Source organism: Hydra viridissima, unplaced genomic scaffold (genome assembly GCF_058129835.1).
Source record: "Hydra viridissima isolate aposymbiotic clone 2 unplaced genomic scaffold, HvirCarnegie_v1 scaffold_9, whole genome shotgun sequence".
Lineage (NCBI taxonomy): Eukaryota > Metazoa > Cnidaria > Hydrozoa > Anthoathecata > Hydridae > Hydra > Hydra viridissima.
Genome location: NW_028324308.1, coordinates 3,023,688 through 3,044,814, shown reverse-complemented (window position 1 = coordinate 3,044,814; position 21,127 = coordinate 3,023,688). Strand labels below are relative to the sequence as shown.

Here is a 21,127-nt window from a genome sequence, read left to right as displayed (position 1 = left end):
TTTCTATTTTATATGTAGAAATTTGCGAGCAAACGCAGAACCCTATTAAGAAAGTCGAAAAATTTTTACAATTCATGAACAGCTTTATTTATAACAGTATAAATAAGTATACAATAATTATATAAGTTAAAATAAAGTGTATATAAACAAATAAAGTATTGAAACATTATAAAATTGAAAAACTTTTGACAAGAAACCATATATACATACACAAAAATTTAAAACAAAAACAAATTCCTAAAAGACCCGGTAAAAAGATCAGGCAAAAATCACCTACCATCAATTCAAAATAGGCATATGGAAATCAATTTGCAATAAAAACTTAAAAAAATATCTTTAGTAAAAAAAATTTACAAATTTGATTACAACAAAGAAATGTAAAAAAGTGGATTGAAGAAAACTTATGCTCTATTAACTATAGTATAGAAAAAAAATATAGAGGCAGTATTCTGCGCTTCGCTTGCAAAAAATATACTTGCAGTTTTATTTCTGCGTTTCACTAGCAAAACATAAACGCTTAGAAAAATGCTTAAAACGCTTAGAAAAATGCTTAAAACGCTTAGAAAAATGATTAAAGTACGAAGTGTTTTTGAAAAACTTGAAAAACAAAAAAAACAAAAAAGTTCATCCTAGATAATAACTGATTGGGTATTGGAAAGCTCTTCAATTGGATTGCATAACAAAACTTCATCATTTTCGATGATGGATTCAGACAAACAACTCTCGTTATTCACCTTAGAGTCGAAAGGGACGGATGATGTATTACTCAAAGTTTTATGCAAGTGCAACGCAGGGTTGATGCGACTGATGGTCTTATCAAAAGTATTAGATTCTCGTATATTTGTTGCTACTTTGCGATTTATATTCTTATAAACTGATTTAAGTTCGATTTCTATTTGATGTAAACGGGCACGAAGCTTTTCTATGTCTTCCGGTTGGACTTTCAACTCATTTGAAGATACTGATTCCTCAATTGCGCCATGGCTATTTAACATTTGAGTTTTGGAGTCTGAAGCTACGTTGTTGATGTCTTTGATGCAATTAGTAAGCCTATCCTTTTCGTTCTCTAATTGCTCTTTGTATTTTTCCATGTCGACTAGATGAATATCGGCTGTACCATGTGGCACAGTCGTCGGTAAAATCAGTTTTGAAGCAGATAATCTGATTGGTTTAGGTTTAATCTTTGGGGGAGGTTTTTTTAGCTTAGTACTCTGACGTCGGAGGATTGCCCTTCGAATACTTTCCTGCTGACGAAGAATTCCTTTGATGTTTTTGAACGTTTCATCGGCATTTTCTTTTTCAGGAATGTTATCAAGAAGTTCACCCACTTCGTTTATATTGTCATTTGACGCACTTAATTTATTTTCTTCTAAAGAATTCATTTCACAGGACATTGCACTTTCGGAATTGTTAATAAAAGTCAAGTTTAAAGCATCTGACGTCAATGGAACGACTTGGTTATCCGTTTGTTCTCGTTTATTTGTAAATAACTCAGAGGTTTTTGATTCCACATGAGTTAAGTTGCTTTCCGGTAGAGAAACAGCCGTAACAATAGAAGATTCGTTTGAACTTCGAACGGGTTGTTTAGGCTTTTCTGAGGATGGAGCTTCAACCAATAATCGTGTATCCTTAGGATCTGCCTCATTTTCAGTCATTTCTTTACTTATTTCCTTTTTCAGGTCGCGTGATTCTAACAGGTCAAACTTGCTAGTTCTCTCAACTGATGGCTTTGAAAAATCGAAGAACTCAAAATCTTCATGCGTATCTTCATTTTTAAAGGACTTGCGATCCTGATTGGCTCCTGAAAGCCTATGGAAAAGTATTCCCATCGAGACTGCGACCATCCATTTTTCGGCCAGCGGTTGATTTGATGTTTGGAAGAGAGCAAACTTGGGCTTATTGTCTTGTTTATAGTCAAGTCTAAAAGCAAACCTAGCACCTGCTGGATCGCTTTCGTCCATAACAGAAACTTCCGAAAGATCTATAGATTTAAGGATTTTTTTAGGATTATTAAATTTCGAGACATAAAAGACACCTTGGCAGATCCAACAAAAACGGTCGTGCTTTTTCCATTTTTGATTGCTGTAAGGAAAAAGCTCAGTAAGGCCTCCTGAAAAAAAGAAAAAAAAAAGTATACAAAAATATTTTAAAACAATTGACCCATCACTCGATTTTCAAGTTAAAACAAGCACATTTACTAACTATTCGAACATTTGTAATGTATTTACGCTATGCACATTTAACAATTAAATAATAATGTAACGCATATCTAACAAGCTTTTTATTTCCAAACATACCGGAGATATTTCCAAACTTACCGGAGATATTGCTCGGATCTTCGCACCTCTCATACTTTTGCAATACTTTTAAATCGTCGTTCAACAGTAACATACTGGCTTGTTTGTGTTTCGATAGCTTGCGTTGTTTCTTACGCAAGGTTACAGAAGTATTCGAGTTAAGTTCATAAGTCAGACCACGTGACTGGATACAAGTGGATTGGATAGCACTCAGCTCACTTTTCCATAACTGACAGTCCACATCAGCAGATGCAACAAAAATATATAAAGAGTTTTTCTCATCTTTAAGACAGATGCTATTTATAGCTGAAGATTCATTGACATCATTCATTATGAAATGGCTAGAGAGTTGGATTGTATTAATTGGTTGCTGATCATGAATGTCAGAGAAGATCTCTAATATAGTATCTTTGAGAACAAGCCAACGTTGAACATGACTATTTTCTACAATTTCAAAGAAATAGCCTTGAAGCCTTACTTCTTCGTTACCAGTTCTCTTAAGCAATCTCAGTGCTGAGCTTTTCATATCAGAAGAATTTTCCAATAAAATGTTGTCATTTGAAGTAGAATCACCGGTGATGGTTTTTTTCACATTAGGTTCCGGGATTATTTTTTCAACATTGAGAGAATTAACATAATCCTGCTGTGTATTCAGAGAATCACCAACAGATGTGTTGGGTGAATCAAGAAAAACAGAAGCATCAATTGACTTTACTGGTATTGATGATAATGACTTGCTGGTTCTGTCACCTGTATCCAAATTGGAGACAAGCAAAATTTTGTTTGAATTTGTTGGCGAGTCATGAGAGAAGTGGAGTTTATCATCACCAAACAAGGCTGTGGTCCACTGATTAAGCTCAAAATCTGAGCCTAATGAGAATAAATGCTCCTTTCCTGAGTCTAAATCAGTAACTTGAAAACGAAATTGTGGAATATCTAAGTCTGAAAATTCTTCTATTGCAGCATTTTTTAAAGGAATTTTAAACAAAGGTTTAAGATCTGATTCACTTTTAAAACAATAAAATACTTTTCCTGATATTCGACAGAAGCGGTCCTCCAGGTTTTCTTTTGCATTTTTAACTATAACTTGCTTTAAGTGTCCACGTTGTGTTTCTTTAAGCAATGGACTATCTTCCTTGTTTACAACATAAGATTTATTTTTATTTTTTCTAGTTAGAGTGTCAACTGTAAAACTGCGTATTAATGCTGAAAAAGATTTCTTCTGCTGGTCTGTTAAAGCTTGCTTATCTTCTTTTGAAATACTTAAAATTGGATCCAACGAAGGTTTCCTTGTTCCAATTATGCTTTGACGAGGTAACGATTTTGATTTTTCTAATGTGTATTTTCTGTCTGCATTTTGTTCCTTCATTTTTTTTCTCTCTGTATTTAACAAATTTTTGTTCAACAACAAAAGTACAGGTTCATTGCTCTTGGTTTTGTTCGTCACTTGAGGAGGAAAGGTAAGGTTTTCGGTTAGTTTATCATTTAAAATGCCATCTGCATCAATCTGCTCATAATGTACTTTAAGGAAAGCATTTTTCCAATTTTCACATTCTCTAGCTGAGTTTGTTTTCAAAGTAACTTCTTTATTTTGTGGTTCAATGTGCAAACGCAAGATCAGCGGGTCTGAACCAGCTTCATTAACAACCTGGATATTTAAAGCATTATATTGGGTCCTAGGAACTGTTGCAGTAACATCACTATAGAACTTCAACCACTTTTCTTTGGTTAGAACCAAAAAGTGTTCAATGTGCTGGAAGGATTGCTTCAAAGCCTGTAGTTCATTCACTATGCCACAATATATTGAATCTTTGATCTCTGTTTCACTCTTAGGAGAATTTTCAATAACTAATGGTACTGAAAGTGGTGGCTCATCAGATATTGGATAATAAGAATTTTCTGCTGTCTATAAAAAACAAAAAGGTAACTTACAACGATGAAAAAAATGTGTAACACAGAAGTATTTCAATAATGAAGACAAAAAAAAAATTTACACTGTAAAACACTTACATCTTCATTGATTTCACATTCCGAAGTAACCTTTAATGAGTCAGATAAAGATCGACGTAATGGAGGAGCATTAGTGTATAGAAACTTCTCTTCATTTTCACTGCCAACAAATTTCTAGGAAGCAAAATTTTTTAAGAAACATTTTTCAATAAAAGCAAATTATAAAATTAAATAAACTTAAGAAACACATCCACAATACATAAGATATCAGCTTTTCTAAGTCTTCAAGTGAAACTTGTTTTATTAATTGGCATAATGGTCACACTGACCACCTGATTTCATTTCATTCATAAAAATTGAAATTAGTGAGAATATTTACTAGACCCCATCTAAACTCAGGTTTTGGATCAGACTGTTGATTTGCTAACCAATCAATTTGGTTAATCTGTGTCCATGGTCACACAAATTTCTACATCATAAAAATCACTTTTGTGAATGTTTCAAGTTGAAAATGTTACACGTGAAAAAAATGGGTATATGTTACACGACTGTTCTTTATAACAAAATTCTTAATCAAAATTTTTTGTACTTAATTCTTTGGGTTTGAGAACTTTTTATTTCATAAAAAAAATGTTTTCAACTTCATTTCAATTCAACGTCATTTTTTATTGAAGTGTTATTAAGTAAAAAAAAAGAACTTGTTAGTAATCAGAATTAATTAGCATTTATGTGTAGCTAATGCTTCGCTAAATTGGATTAGACAATCTACCTCAGCCCAGGTTGCTTTATCATTTTTTCTGGAAAGATATTTTTAATGTAACTAAGATTTTTTTAAGTCCAGTTTTGACTTTAGAATTCATCCCACTCTTCTCATTGGTCCAAAGTTCACCTAAATCCCCAAACATATGATTCTGTGTTTAGTTTATTTATTTCTTTTTAGATTAGTTTAGACATTGAACTGTTGGTATATGCATTTTAATGGACTTTATTATTTGTTGATAGGTGAATATTGATGGATTTAACTAATGGATTGATAAATGAATATTGATGAATTTTATTAGAAAATGACATTTTTTAGTTTATATTTTGATTGGAGTTTTCATTGAATTATATATAGAAAGTTCACAGAAATTTTTAAAGGTAGTTAAATAATAAAGCCTAGACAGTCTAAAGTACCACAATTTATCAAATAAACAACTTATTACCCTTAAAGTGTTTGTCCATGCAAGCCAATCTTCTTTTGAAATTGCATTCATAACGATGGTTTGGTTCCCTTCATAATGTAGCTTGAAACAACTATTAGCTTCATTGGCATCAACATCATGTGGAATTGTCAAAACAGCATGCTTAAGGAAAATTTTAACATCTGGATGATCATGAATTGATTGTTTGTAGCTAAAGAACCTCTCATTTTTTATGCAACACCATCGCCGACTCCAATGAGTTTGGAATTTTCTCAGTAAAAACCCTAAAATATAAATTCAAGACAAAAAAAATTGCATTTGATTAAAAAAAAAGGGTTATTTTTTTTTATCAGAAAATTGTCTTTTTTGTTAACTTAACAGGTTTGATATTGGATAGTATAAAAACAAAAAAAAAAGAATTTTGTCAAAATTTGGTCAGGAATTGAATAAATGCATCCATGGCCGCCAAGAGAGGGGGATGGACGTGGAAGATTTCCGGGGCCCCATGTGTGTACAAACAAATTTTTTAAAATAATTTTCAAAAGATTTAATCAGTTTTGACTTTTAAAAGCTTTAATTAACTTTTATTTTTAATTTTCAATGCCCAGAGCACGCTTCTTTTGGTCCTGGGTATATAATTGATCAGTGAGGGCCCCTTAAGAAAACTTCCCCAGCGCCCAAAACTTCTCTCGGCTGCTATGAATGTATCTGACCTGAGGTCTAGATGTTAGATGTTGAAGAGTAGAAGGTTTTTGAAAGACACAGAGTTAAAAAAAGTAATCAACTCCAGACTCTTTTTTTTATGCTGCTATTGTATTTCTTTTTATTGCATTTGTTTACAAAGATGCGATACCTACTGTACATGGATTTTAAATTTGTGTGATAACTGTTTGAAACATGACAATTGTTTAACAATTTGTATATATCATTTTTTTTATTTATGAAAACAAAACTTTTTTAATTTGCTTAAATTCATATTGCATAGATTAAATGCACACAAATTTTACTATCATTAATTCCTATGCATAATTTTAGATAAACAACATGCAGTGAAGTATCAACTATGAAATGCAACAAAATTAAAAAAATTGACAATATCAAAACTCAGCTGCACAAGTAAGGTAATTAACTGATTATCAGGCAATTAGTCATTTGATTAACTGGTTAATGCCAAATAAAAATAGGATAATCATGGTAATCAATTTAATTCAACAAATTAAATTGTAGCAATGATTAACATGATCATCCTATTTTTTAATCATCTCTAAAAATAAAAATGCTGTCGTATTCATATGCATGGTTAATACAGGTAAAATGAATATAATCTTCTTGTAAATCTTTAATTTATACGTACAACTAATACTATTTTAAATATAATGCCAAAAGTTTACTATTGCCTATTTTATTTCTAGTTTTTGAACTTTTTTGGGATTTTTTTTCCTACTGATGCATCCACTGGTGCATAATTAAAAGCAGTCAAGAGTCTTTTATTTTTTATTCTAGCCCTGCATAAAAACAAATGGTCTTTTTAAAAATGTGTTTACATAGGTGACTTCTTATGGCATTACTACCAAGTGATAAAATTGACCCTGCTCATATTCCCATATTAGAAACTTTAAAGATTAGGAAAATTCCTATTCAATCTCAATCAGAATGCTGAGTCATTTGGTGAAGATCTAAGCTTTAACTTTGACTTCAAAACTACAAAGTTGTTTTAAGAAAAGTAAAAACAGTTTTTAAAATTGTTGGTTCTTCGGAAATTGACCAACATAACCACAATCATTTTTTAGAGTTATTAACTATTATCGTTATTTTTATCAGAAACCGAACTGTCATAATGCCAAGAAATAAACAGGTAGTGGGTTTTTAGGCATTAAAAATAATATTTTGGCTCTGCATAACAGGTATTTACTGACTATATCACTCAGGTCTCACAAAAAAAAAAAATAAAAAGTCTGGTGGCCTAAAAACACTCTATGACATTTCCTAAATTTAACACATTTTACGTAAAACTTGAGTAAATAAATTTGTTGATAATTTTTTATAAATTTAAGGCTATATGCTTATAACAATATACTGGTTGTTGTAACATTAAACTGTTATGGAGTTAGGAACCATTCAGAACTTCATCTGATCTGTCTCAAATGGTCTATGAAATGCACTCTAATTTCTGGAAATCTGAAAAATTAAGAATACATAATAAAAGTATTGATCTCGCTATATATCAATTTTTTTATTGAATTCATTTAGATCAACTGAATTAACTATGTCACTAGGAACATTGTTTCAGTTGGTTGATGCTCTGTTTAATAGAAAATTGTGCCTAGGAGTAAAATTAGTTATTTTTGTATCATACCGCAAGCTATGTCCTCTTATTGAGCGTTCTGTTTTGAGTTTGAAATCATTTACTAGCAGAACTTGTTCTAAATTATCAAACTATTTATAAAGCTGAATATGTAATTTATTTACCTTATTAAATAAAAGGCATCATAGTTAATGAAAACTAATTCAATTAATGAAGACTTAAAAAGAAAACTCATTCTGGTAACAAAGTGATTTTGGTTTTTTAAATTGCAAGTTTGATTTAGGGATGAATATTCCAAAAACATTTAACTCAAATTTAACAAAAGTTTAACACAATTTGGTCAATTTTGGAGTCAAATTTAAACCTTCTGAAAATTTTGTCAAAAAACCATTAAAAAAACTTTCAAAAATCATGTTTTAGAGATACAATATTTACCTCAATCAGAGGATAATGAATCAAACTCTTTTTACAAGCTTCAGCTCATAGAACAGAGCAGAAACCAATCTGAAGACATTGTTAATTATTTAATCTCTCATTGCAGATTCAGTATCCACTACATTTAGTTTATGTGAAGAACAGCAAAAATTGTCCAACACAAGTTCTTAATTTTATAATACTTTGAGCACAGGCACAACAATTTATTTCTAAACACATTGAAGGATTTTTAAAAACTGGAGCCCTTCTCTGTGGTGCAGTTGACTGTCTTGTAAACAATGTTGTATTCTTCTAAAATATTCTTAATCCATTTTGCTAAAATAACTTAATAAACCTTCAATGGCATCAAAGCTGTTGATCACAAATCTGCAGTTTTTCCTAGAAAATCACCAGCTTCATATTTTTCAAAGCACTTTTTATTTTTTCAAATTTTTCATTTCCTTAAAGCTCTTCTTCTAAAAACTTATTTCCTTGAAACCAGGTCACCAAGTTGAATTAGTAGATTATGTGGAAATTTTTAGCCATAAATTTTGCTGTTAACTTCTACCCAATCAAGTTTCAACCTCTGCTGAACCATTTAGGAAACTTTTTTAAAAATGAATAGTGTTTGAATTGATTTGAAACTACTTTAGAATGCAAAAAAGTTTAAAGTGTATTTAAGAATTAGAAAAATATTTTGAAGAAGATTGCTCTGATTTGCATTTGAACCAATTTACTAACTAAAATTTAGAGCTATACTTTTAGCACACTAGTTTAGTGTACTAAAAAGTATAGCTTGTTTTATGTGCAAAAAAAAATTTTACTTGACAACCTGAAACCTAAAACAAAATAAAACAACATTTTTGCAGTTAAAAAAGTAGAAGTATTTGTTTTGTTTTTGATTTGTTAAGAGGTTTTGATTTAATATATACTTTTTTAATAAAAGTATAAAGTAAAACAAAATAATATATATAAACAAACTTAAAATTCAATAAATTATTTTTTATAATATATGTGTGGAAAATTCTGAACAAAACTCAGAATTTGCAAGAAAATATTAAAGTCTAACATTTATTCTAACATCGAAAATTGTAAAAAACTATAACTTAAGAAATTACCTTGAATAATAACATCAGGATCATCTAAAGACTTTTGTTTTTGTATTTTAGAAATATTGTTTTCTTCACTATCAATAGAATCATTTTCTAACAAAAAAAAAAAAAAAAGAAAATGCAATAAAGTTTAGTAAACAAATTATCATCATTTTATGGAAGATGAAAATGAAGTTACAAGTGTTGATAAGAAGTATTGATTTTTATTTCAGGTACAATGAAAAGGGCTGTTCATAAAAACTTAATATAGTCTGTGTTGCATATAGAAAAACATTTCATAACCTGTAAGTATAACCTGTAAGTATAACCTGCTAAAGCAATTAAATGAACTTATGATAAAATAAAAAGTATTTACCAAACTCTGAAGATGTATTGATATCAGTGGAAGTTTTTTTAAGCATGGCGTGAGGAAAAGTCAAACTCTCATTGGAAGTGTTGCTTTCGCTATATATTTCTGCTGTTGTGTATGCTCTTCGACGCTCCTGAATGAAATACAATTACAATGAAGTAAAAAAACATTTATGAATGTTGAACTGGAAACTACAGTGTGTTTATTAAGTTATGCAAAAAACCATAGAACTATATTTTTGACCAATGAAATTTTGACAAATTTTTTTATAAATAAATATATAGCACATGTATATTTATTTATTTTTTAGAAAAAAAAGTGCAACTGCAGCTCTCAGGCAACTTAAAACAAAGCATGGATTAGATAAGAATCCATTCTCAGTATCCTCAACCACTAGATTAGTTAACAAATTTGCAACAACTGGGTCTGTTAATGATGCTCCAAAATTGGGACATTCATCTCTAAAAGATGAACAAAGTGGCAGTGTGTTCAATGCTCTGGAAGAACTTCAATGCAATGATCCTTGTGGTGTTGCAACAACATCTGATATTTCAAGAGTAACTAGAGTATGCAAATCAAATATTTGCACTTTGCTGCAACATCATTTGCATCAATATCCTTACAAATTGCATTTAACAAAGGCCATAACAGCAGCTGACAAGATTGCACATGTCAATTTCTCAAAACAAATTATTGAAAATCATCTGGGGTGATGAAAAACCTTCTAAAACATTAGCATAAATGCTCCATGCAGAAAAAATTTGTGTTTGGATGGATTTTACAGCCTCATTTTCTTTGCAACCATTTTTCTTTGAGGATACTGTAACAGGAGAAAATTATACAGACATGCTAGAGACTCACATTTTGCCATAATTATTTGAAAAACGTAAATTATCCTCAACAGTCTTTCAGCATGATGGTGCACCTTGTCATTGTTCCTTGTCTGTCATTGGTTGTGGATTTGATTTTAATTGGCCTGCCAGATTACCAGATCATAATCCCTTAGATTTTTATTTCTGGGGTGTGATTAAATAAAGAGTTTATTGAAGAGGCAGTGTCCAAAACATTAATGAACTTAAGAGAAGAATTTTAGAGGTCATCATCTGAAGTATCACTGGGTGAATTATTGACTTCTGTGACCGACATTGTTTATTGATGTGAATTGGTTATACAGGTTGATGGGGTATTATTGAACATATAAAAAAAATCTCCAAGAGTGCTAATAATTATAAAAATTTTTTGTATATGTGTTAATAAAATGCTTGAGATATTGTCTATTTATTTTTTGCGTTGCTTAATAAACGCACTGTACTAGCTGACATTTTTTATGCATCATTAAGAAAATAAGAAAACCACTATTTAGAACAATTTAAAAATATTGTATCAATGTAAAGGGCCATAGCCCTCTAAGATTTCAAGCAAAAAATATAATCTTAGTTACCAGTCCATCAACAGGCAGAAACTTTTCTTTGTTAGTTTCTTTTGCAAGAACTGAGAGCCATTTTATAAGATCACTTCTGGATTCTGCTGCAAAATAATAGACATCAGAGTTATCTTTGTACATCTTGAAAGCAAAGCTCTTCCAAGTTTCTTCAGCACGATCAAGTTGGTAGCCATGTAGGTGTACTCTAAGGCACGGTTCAGTGACATCAAGACTCCTATAAATGTCCTAATAATTATTATAACATAAACAATGTCAAAATTTATTAAAACGTATCCTCACATTTTCTAAAGCGTACAAAAGTCCTGTATACCTGATACCTCCATAGATTCGATACATCAACATGATGATAAAAACATTTTGACAGATATTTACTTTAAAATTAATAGACATTCCAAAACAAACCTGTAACAAAATAAACACTGATCTTTAACTTTGCAGAAACGCTTTTGCCATACAGCCAACATTCTTCTTTGATGCAAAACTCCACAAAATACCGCAGATAAATCATGAAAAAAATCAAATTCTTTTTTACGTTTATTTTTTACTTGATTATAAGTCAAATTTTGATCAAGAGCTAAATTAATTTCTTCTGTAGAGAATGAATCAAATGAACCACTTAAGGACGCATCTGAAGACTCACCTAAAGTAGAGATTTAAAAGGGAATCAGTAAATTCTGGAACAACTATATCAGACATGAAAGTGAAATGAAATAAACTATAATATAATTTCAATGAAATTGTTTATGCAATTGAAGTATTTGTTCTTTATTAAAAAATCCTTCAGAAAAAAAATTTTAAACAAAAAAAACCTGCTTTTGTATATAAAGATTTTTCTCTTATAATTTTCTTTTGTGTATATTTGTTTTTGTTTATAATTTTCTTTTGTGTACAATTGTTTTTGCATCAAGTATTATTACTGACTTTCCTTGAAAACAAACAATATAATATCACCAAGATTTATATTCATAAAAAATAGAGCCCTTTAAAAAAAAGGATTAATTTTATTATTATTTACGTTATTCATTGTTTGTTTATTTAAAAAAATTATATGTAACCATCAAAAACTTTTATTTTTATATTGAGAGGAATTTAAAAATCAATACATACTCTCTGAATCATTGTTATCCACAGCATCCAAAGGTAGCCGTGTTGTTCTAGGAGGTAGCTTAGGAGGTAAAACATCCGGGGTAGGTGGTAGAGGCATTGCACTGTAGTCTGCATTATCATCAATGGTAATTTTTGCATGCACAGACAAAGATGTAGGACACCCTATTTCCTCATAGTTATAAGATGATTGTGGTGCAACTCCAGACGTATCATAACTAGTCATTACTTCATAAACCTCAGAACTCACAGTGTGCTTTAGCTAAAACCAAAGATTATAAAAGTTCAACCAAAATTTTTATTTCAAACAAAATTTTAAAAAGGAACAGCAACTAAAATCCAAGAATGAAATATTTTACAAGAAAAAATGTAAATCCAATTTATTTGTATTAACATATGTATATAATCTAGAAGCAGCTACTGATTGATCAAAATAAACACATATTTTTAAAAATTTTTTAAAATTTTTTTATTTTTGAAGCAAAAAAAAAAAAAATTCAAAAAATTCAAAAAAAAATTTTTTATAGAATATATATTATATATTTAATTTATATATTAATTTTTGTTAAAAATTTCTTGTGAGCTAAATAATAATGTTAAAAGTAACTAATTGTTTTATAATTTAACTTGTATTATAACTATATATTAACTTGTATTATATTTACTTTTAATACAATTAACTATATTAAAAGTAATTATAATACAAGTAACTATATAATTAAAACACTTATAAAGTACTGCTAAAAAAACCAACCAGATAAAATATTGAATTGATACCTTGTCCATCATTTCATCTGGTTTTTCATAATCAGCTTCATCATCAGAGCAATCTTCTTCATCAAAGCCAACAGAATCCTTAAACTCTGAGTAATCTCCCAGTTCACCAGCATTATCTAAACGCCCATCTTCTGAATCCACAAGAAATTTTGCATTACGGAAAGCATGCAACCACAGCTGATATTGTTTTTCATCTACTGCTGCAAGCACAATAGAAGGTTCACCTAATCTAGTGACTCTAAACATTAAAGGTTCTTCAGGATCTTTGAATACCTAATTTTAACAAAAAAATCATTTTAAATGATTAAAAAAACAATCATTAAAACTGCATACTGAAAAAAACATGCTTGGAATACAAATCAAACAAGTTTTAGTGACACTAAGACATTTGGACATTTAACAAAATTCTTAAAACTGTACTTTATGTATAAACCTAGTTTTGACCTCTTTTGAGTTTACAGTTTTGTTAGGGCAATGGTAAGTTTTTTTACTTAGTTAATGATGTTATAGAACATTTTCCTGAGGTAAACAAATAAGAGTAAAGGGATGAGTATAATATAAGTAATATGAAAATAAAAATAGCAATAAAAATAATGCTCTTAAAATTATTACTATTGTTAAAATTGCTTGATCAACATTAATAAGAAAAATCTATATATATACCTCATATTCATGCAAGTCTGCCATAAACGAGGCAGGTTCATTTAAATCATTAAAAAGATACAAAATATGGCGTTTGATAACACACCACTGCTTTGTGTTTGACCGAACATTCCGTAGTAAACCCGAATATAATGGAGTCTGAAGGTCATGAACCCAGACTAAGCCTTTGTTTGAACTTCTTAAGATTTAAAACAGGAAAATCTCATTCAAATTTCAATTATTCAATAAAATTTAGAGCTAAGAAAAATTATGAATGTCTATCAGATGCATATTGAGTCAAGTGAACTAACCTATGTCTATCTGGTATTGGAGATGCAACATTTCTTTCATATGATGTCAATCTACCTTTACGCTCAGGAACAGGAGGAGGATTGTCAAGTCGAATTGGCATTGATGCCTTAATCTGAGAAATTCTTTTAGCATTTTGCAATGATTTCTCTTCCACACCACAAGAGTCAATCTTTTCATAGATTGCATCTTTATCATATTTAAGCAAAAGTTCTTCACGTTTTTTTCCTTCACTTTTTTCATTAATCTAAAAATTTGAAAATTTGTATTTCAAAAGAGAAAAAAAAAAAAAAAATTAACATCATTTTCTTTAAAATTTGAATAAAAATAATGAAATTTAATCAAAACAAACAAAAGCAACATCAATAATTAACAATTAGAAATAAAAAACAACAGGAAATATTTTAAAAAAATAGATAATAAAAACAAAAAAATATAAAAATAATAAGAATGAGATATATTTGTCAACCATCTCTTCATGCAATCTGTATGCTTATTTACCAATACACTGCATATAAGCTCAATAAATACTTAAAACTAGTAATTCAAAGCTGTCGACATTATGTTACGGAAGCTGTCGACATTATGTTACTTCGACATTATGTTACGGAAATAGCTTGCTCAACAATAATGAAAACAAAATTTTAAACAAAATTTCCAGCTACAATAAACAAAGACTATCAAAGGAAGAACCATAAAAAAAAAGAAAGATTAGTAAGAAAACTGGAGACAATATTTAAAATCCAAGAAGCAACCACATCACAGACACTGTAACAATGTTTTTTCAACAGATGCGAATTCTGGTCATACTTATTTAATACTAATGGTTTTATCTTTAACTGTCAGGATCAATCAGACTAATGCAAAAATTGCTCTAGATACAAATACTAAGAATGCTGCATTATCAATTCAATCATTTGTACCATTGTTATGTTTCTGCAGCAACTTGACCACTAAAATACTATCTTTAACAAGTATATTAATTTAGCAGTCCAACAGGTTTTGTAAAGGCCACTAAGCTGCTGATTAACCCTCGTCAGGCAGCATAATTTTACAACATTATCAGGTGGTATAGGTACAATTGTACCTACATTTATTTTTATCAATTTCTCAATACAGTTGAAATATTTCTCTATGAAAATTTTGTAAAAATATTTAATTAAAGTTTTATGAAACATTACAGGAATTCAAAACCAACCTATGTAATTTGTTAACAAACTAATTGCCATTTAAAATTGCAAAAGCTACATTTATACCTATGCAGCCAAATGAGGGTTAAAGGTGGGGTTTCTGCTCCAGATCTCCTACCATATGCCTCTCAATTCTAGGGGTTTTAATAAAAAAAGTTAAATATGCTAAGGAAATTTAATTTTTTGACTATTAGGAAAATGTATGTTATTTCTATTGCTCATAGTGTACATTTTAGAATCTTGGTAACTGAATATTTATTATGAAATAGCATATCCTAAGCTATTATATGATAACATCAGTGTTTTTAAATGTGAAAGTGTGCATATCCTTAGTGAAATATAGAAATTAATTTAACTTGCCTTTTTTTTTGTACAGAACTATATTTTAATTTTTGGGGCCCAAAAACTGTTAGTTGTCCATGAACTCACATTTTATCTGAAAGCCACTGTATGTGCAAAAAAATGTAATTAAGCTACATTTTAATTTTTTTGGAGATAATCTACATAAAATTTGCATTGGTAAGTAATTTGTTTCTTATTTGCTTTTCATGATAGACTGACACTAATTCTACATGAAAGCCCTATAGCTAAAGCTAAAAATCTGGAACTGTGATAAAGATATCTAATAGATTTACCAAAAATAAAAGTCAAAATGCCAGGAGAATGTCATTACTTTAGTAGTGCTTAATAAAGCATGGATTTCAATAAATCCTTTAAACATATTCTAAAGCTAAAATTCTCTGTTAACTTTAAGGAGGTAGAGCAGAGAAGAGGAAAATTCAGTACCTAATACATACTTATTTTACTTTAACTCACAATATTATGGCAGCATTATGCAAATATTATGACTTTGTATTGATTGAGCCTTTATTTAAAATTCCTCAACAAACATTTGAAGAGTTTAATATAAAAACACAATCAGCCTCTAAAAAATCTAAAAAGTTTCATTCCTATTTTTAAAACTTCACCTAAAAAGTACTTTGTACAATAGACTTTTTCTGGAAAAGGAATTCTAAGTATATTCCAATACAGATCTGTGAGATACTTTGATTGTCCTATAATTGCATATTCTTAGAGTTGGATTTTTGTTATTTAATAAACAACTTGAAAAATATAAATTTTTACTTGGGGAAACAAGAGTGATAACTAAGATGCTTTTACAGAAGACATTTTTGTCTGTACTTAATAAAATGCACAACGTTTTTAAATATTTTAAAATCTTGCCATAAATAAGTATAAATGTTGAATAGATATAGACAGACATGCACTAACAAGTTTTTTTAAAATCTTTTAAAGGAAAAAACACTTTAGGTGCACAATGGTTGAATTGAGTATAACTAATTTACCTGAGGAGACTTCCTGCTGTTATTATCAAAAAGCCTGGCAGATTCTGGTATAAAATCATGTCCTTTCCAAACAGTACCTTGGCGAGATAACTCTCTTTGTTCTTTTAAAAATTCTTGAGATGTTATATCAAAAACTTCAGCAGCATTTGCTTGATACACAGGGCTTGTTTTAACAGAGATACGTGTAGGTAATGATGGAGGTGTTAAAACAGCATCCAATTTTTCAATTAACTGTCCAAGTTTTTTTACAGCATTTTCAGAAAGACTCTCATTGTATAAGATATCTTTAAGCAATTCTTGTATTTCAGGGAGCAAATTGGTGTCTTCAACTGATGAAATCATAAATTTTACACTTTGTTACATGGCAGTAAGAATTCGTATTAATACTGCTGTAAGATTTTGTATTAGTGCTGCAGTAAATAAAACCTTTAAAATAGCACAATTTTTTCAAAGTATACTTTTTTCTCATTATCTAGTAAGCTACAATACTTATACATATTTAGGTGGCAGCCAGTTACTTATAGTACTTATACATAGTTAGGTAGTAGCCAGTTACCTACAATACTTATACATATTTAGATGCTAGAGGCAATAAAAGTTTAAATTAAGTCTATTTTCAATTAGCCATACACATAGTCAGTGACTTAGTAACTTTATTTACAAAAGATTGAGGACAATAAGTAAAAATATTACTATCATCTAAGTTTACAGGTTATTTTGTCAGTAAAAAAGGCCAGTTGACATATTTTAATTGACATTCTAGATCATATGTCTTTGCATTGTATTAGTGAATCAGTGATTGCAATGACCTGTCAATTAGAATATTCTTTCAAACACGAATGTATATTAAATATATTTGATATTGAGTTATTTATAAAACTTTACTTATGTGAATAAGCTGCTCAGAGACTTAAACTGCTTTTTAATTTCTACGTGAGTTATTGACAATAGGTCGCATTGCTAATATGCTTAACAAAAAGATTAGGTAATAAATCACCAATAACCAAACATTAAAACATTGCAGTTGAATAAAAAAAGAGGACGAATTGCAAACCGTGGGTCAATTAGCTTATCAAACGTCAACACGTACGTAACGAAAAACAAGACAAGTGTTTTCAATAGCGGTCAGATAAGATCCAATAGCTGTCAAAATTTTGTTAAAAATACATAAAGCTTGCATACTCAATATACATAAAATTTATTTATATATATATATATATATATATATATATATATATATATATATATATATATATATATATATATATATATATCCATAAAATGCATGATTGTCAGATTTAATGGATTTGTGTATTCGACATTTAAATTGCTACTTCGAACAAGCACCGGTGATTACACTGGTAATAATATTGAGATAGGTATGAATTGGCGCTTTAGTCAAAATGTTATTTAACTAATATTAATTCAACTTCGTCCAAGTGTAACTGATGCCTAGAATACCTGCTAAAACCATGTTTAGATTGATAGGAAAGCTATTGTAAGTACGAATTAGAATTGTACCAAAATACTATTTACAGCAGGAAGTGAGAACTTACTTGCACCACATAGAAATCATGGTATAGATTTCTTTTTACACCATTTCAATGCATCTTCAAGTATGCGGTTATTTCATCTGTAAACATGAAGTAAACGCATACTTGAAGAGTACGCGTAAGTTTAGGTGATTTGTATGGATTTTCTAAAATTTTAAACTTTGGCTTAGAATAGCTAACATCTGAATTCCATTTCACTGTTTTAATTACATTTTAAAGTTTATAGTTTTTTTTAATTTTCAAACTTTTTTACGTTTACGTTTTTATTCGTATGATTTTTTTCTTATTGGTTTTAAGTTGAAAGTTTCGAAAGTACGCGCTTAATGTGAATAAAAATCAAACTAGCAGAAAAAAAAGAAAGAAAGGGTTTTTAATCTTGAGTTTTCAAAAAAATAACCCTAAAAATAAGAAAAATATTGATACCAGCCTTTTTGTTAAACTTGATTAAAAGTTATTTCAATTAAAAGTTTTTCTGTCAATTTGCAGTTTTTTTTCCTGGTTAAAATTTAACATAACCTAGCAAGAACTCTATTATTTTGCTTTTGTTTTTAGAAATATCTTCTTTTTTAGAGAAATATCTGTTTCCTAATTAATTATAATAACATGTATATAATATCTAATTAATTCCTCCAAACTTACATAATTTACATTATTTATAATGAAGTAAATAAACTCAACCAATCGTATTTTGTGGTTATTTATATCAAAGTATATTTAACAGCTAACAAATCATGTATAATTACTGTTTTAATCCACTATGACATCCGCGATGCCCTCATTTGATGCAAAAAAAAAAGTATCCAGACAACAAGTAACATCGGCAACAAGTAACCCCGGTAACAAGTACCCCCGGTAACAAGTAACCCCGGTAACAAGTAACCCCGTTAACAAGTACCCCCGGTAACAAGTAAGGTAAGCTGCCTATACTCTCAGGGTAAGTTGGCACACCATGTAAAAAGAGACAAGTTTAGCAACATTAAGCATCTATTTCAAACGCATCTTTTTTATGAAAACTCTTGATAATTTTTGTCCAACAATATTTTTTGACATTAACTTTTATTGCCCTTAAGTCGATCGAATAGACTTTTCTTCTATAAACCTAAAACCCCAAAAGCTTTTCGCTCACAAAATGGCTTATAAATCCCCAAAAACGCAAAATATTGAGAAACACAAAATGTGACTTGTTGGAGTGAACCATACAACACCTACATCTATTCGAGTTTACTTGTAGCTAATGCTATTGCTTTTTAAAATTGAAATAGTAATATAGTTACAAAAGTTACAAAATTAGTAAAAAAACACAAAAATCGCTATAACTTCTATGCGCATGCGCTTATAGTCCTGAAAGATGAATTAGTTAAGTGGGAAGGTTCTATGTGAATTTTGGAAATTTCTAGTGGAAAATTTCAAAGTTAAACGCAGTGTGTCAACTTACCCCTGTAGCCAACTCGGTCTCCCCTAATCGATATACGGTATCAAAATGTTGCATTCTTGTTGAGAGCCTATCGATACTAACTCTAGTTGTATAACTATGAAATAATTGTTTAAACACACAGAGGTGGCGTGTTTAAATTTTTCTAGATGTTATGGAGTTGAGGGACTATTAGAGCAAAACCCGACACACTATTTTGCTAAAAAAATAAACGGTTCATTTTTTCAATGTCTTTTTCTACACTAAAATTAATTTTAAAGTTTTTAATATCTTTTTAAACCATTTGAAAAATTTTGGGCAAGTATGAAGTAAAAACTGCCTAAGAAGGTCAAAATAGTGGCAGACATCAATAAATTGGGTTGAATTTGAGGTGTATCCACGAAATTTTTCAAAATCACCTCAAATTCAAGTTAAACAAACTGATTTATTTTCTTTTTCAATAAATACAAAATTTTCTGTCCAATCTCCATGAAATTATATTTGTATTTGCTTTATCCATTATGAAACATTAAGTTTTGCAATAGTAAAGTTGATACGAAAAGAGTCGCAATGACATTCTTGGAATGCGATCCATTCCTTATTTTTTCCTTCTCCAGCCTCTTCATTGGTAAGACTAATAGGAAGCCCACAATTTTCAATGATTTCACGGTCAGACTTTAAGATTTTGTGTAGAGTAGGAGTGTAGAGTTGGATATCGTTACAAAATTTTTTTTACTATAATTTTCGAAAGAAAAAAGTTCATATTTTTACAAAATAATTGTTTGTTTTCGTTTTTTTTTTTACATGAGAAAGATATTTGTGCTACTAAAAACAATTTTAATGTGATTCTGCATACTGAATACTATTATCATGATTACTTTTTTTTTGGATCTTTGATTGACTCCTCTTGACCTTGCAGAAAGCTAAAAGTTTCTCATTTTTAAGTATCAAAATATTCGAAAAGTTCAAAAAATGGTTGTATTTACTTTGAATATATTTGTTCATAATAAATATTTACAACTTTTAACAGCTTTTTGCTAGGAAACCCTTTCTCTCAATCATTTATTAATTTAAAACTTAATCATTTTTAAGAGTGTTAAATTTACTAAAAAAACTGTTCGACAAAAAAAACTGTTAATTTTTTTTGTCGATTTATTCGATATTTAAATCTTTACAAATTATTTGTAAAAGATTTTTAATAATTTAAAAAAAAAAAAAAAATTCCTAAACTTGCCATTTCAAAGAAAAAAATTTTTTTTTTGACTAAGTTCGTCATACGAGCCGTTTTTGACCATTATGGGCTCCAAGTGCGATCAATAGCGCAAGAAGTACAGACTAAATAGTACAAAATACTATAAAACTTTAAATATCATTTTCTCTTTTGGCTATAAAGATTAATTTTTATTTTTAAACTTGGTAAAAATACTGAGACGTTGCATTTGTCATTTTTTTGGTCAACAAAGTTGAGGTGGAGTCCAATTTTAGATAGAGGTTTGGAAAGGAAGTCCACGAGTTTTACAGTAAAACGCAAGAGACGTAAAATAAGTATTTTTTATGTTATCGCTATTGCCTTGTTTTTTTTGTTACGGATATTTTCTCTATCAATGATATAAATATTAGTGACAACTTCTTCTGCAAAATAAATATTTTTGTTTAGTTATTAGGACAACCTTTCATCAAACAACTTATTTCAGAAAAATTATTATAAAGATACAGAAAAAAATATGTTGTACCATATGG

At 29.4% G+C, this 21,127-nt stretch overlaps 1 protein-coding gene across 1 annotated transcript; it reads right to left on the bottom strand.

The window, feature by feature from the left end:
- Window positions 1-62: 62 nt before the first annotated feature.
- Window positions 63-16,882, bottom strand: LOC145185102 (uncharacterized). The gene is made up of 13 exons (XM_090097651.1): window positions 16,424-16,882; window positions 13,890-14,134; window positions 13,600-13,777; window positions 12,937-13,209; window positions 12,163-12,421; window positions 11,458-11,695; window positions 11,053-11,269; window positions 9,618-9,744; window positions 9,269-9,355; window positions 5,453-5,715; window positions 4,308-4,421; window positions 2,319-4,203; window positions 63-2,110 (listed from the first exon to the last, which is right to left on the bottom strand). Exons 1-13 carry the CDS (start codon window positions 16,763-16,765, stop codon window positions 630-632), a joined length of 5,709 nt encoding a protein of 1,902 aa, XP_089953777.1. The 5' UTR covers window positions 16,766-16,882; the 3' UTR covers window positions 63-629.
- Between the last annotated feature and the right edge of the window lie 4,245 nt (window positions 16,883-21,127).